Source organism: Etheostoma spectabile, chromosome 17 (genome assembly GCF_008692095.1).
Source record: "Etheostoma spectabile isolate EspeVRDwgs_2016 chromosome 17, UIUC_Espe_1.0, whole genome shotgun sequence".
In the NCBI taxonomy this organism is placed as follows: domain Eukaryota; kingdom Metazoa; phylum Chordata; class Actinopteri; order Perciformes; family Percidae; genus Etheostoma; species Etheostoma spectabile.
Window position 1 is genome coordinate 22,887,215 of NC_045749.1, and position 644 is coordinate 22,887,858.

The 644-nt window shown below is 49.7% G+C and overlaps 1 protein-coding gene across 1 annotated transcript in view; it reads right to left on the bottom strand.

Moving 5' to 3' along the window:
- LOC116705671 (dynein heavy chain 9, axonemal) overlaps nt 1-644 on the bottom strand; it is a 144,167-nt gene that overhangs the window by 93,194 nt on the left and 50,329 nt on the right. Inside the window, exon 44 of the mRNA XM_032542041.1 lies at nt 173-380. Coding sequence (XP_032397932.1) covers nt 173-380 — 208 coding nt within the window. The remainder of the gene's footprint in view (nt 1-172; nt 381-644) is intronic.

The window sequence follows — 644 nt, forward strand, 5'->3', positions numbered from 1 at the left end:
CTCGGGAAAGGGAAGTTTGGGGTCCCCTACTGGAGCTGCTGCCCCCGAGACCCGATACTGGATAAGCGGATGAAGATAGATGGATGGATGGAGTACATACGCCAAGAAGACACACGTCTACACACAGCTGCCAACCAATCAGAATCAAAGATTTCCCACGCCCGGTTCTTACCTTGGAGCATAGCGGATGTGGTGTAATAGTTAAAGGGGACATTTTTGATCATGTATTTCTCTGCATCCAACGATCCCAGTTTGTCCCCGACCAGAACAGACTTCCCTGTCCCAGCGTTCCCGACCAGCATGACGGGCCGGCGGCGCTCCAGGAGGCGGTCCACGAAGTACCGGACTCGAATGGTCTCTGTAGTGTGGACTAGACACGCCTGCACACGGGAAGCAAACATACATTCAGCACGTGCACAACCCCCGTTCGGAGATTAATAGACTAACTACAGGGTTTGCAACTGCAACTCATGATTATTTTGATTATCAAATTATCTGTAGAATATTTGTTCAATGTACAGCTTTGTCTACATGTGGAAATGCCCTCCCCACTCTCAGATCTGACAGGGACTTGATGGCATAAGTGTTTTAGTCTTTGAGGAACACATCTGGGTCTAATGCTCCAGCTCCACATGATGGGGGAA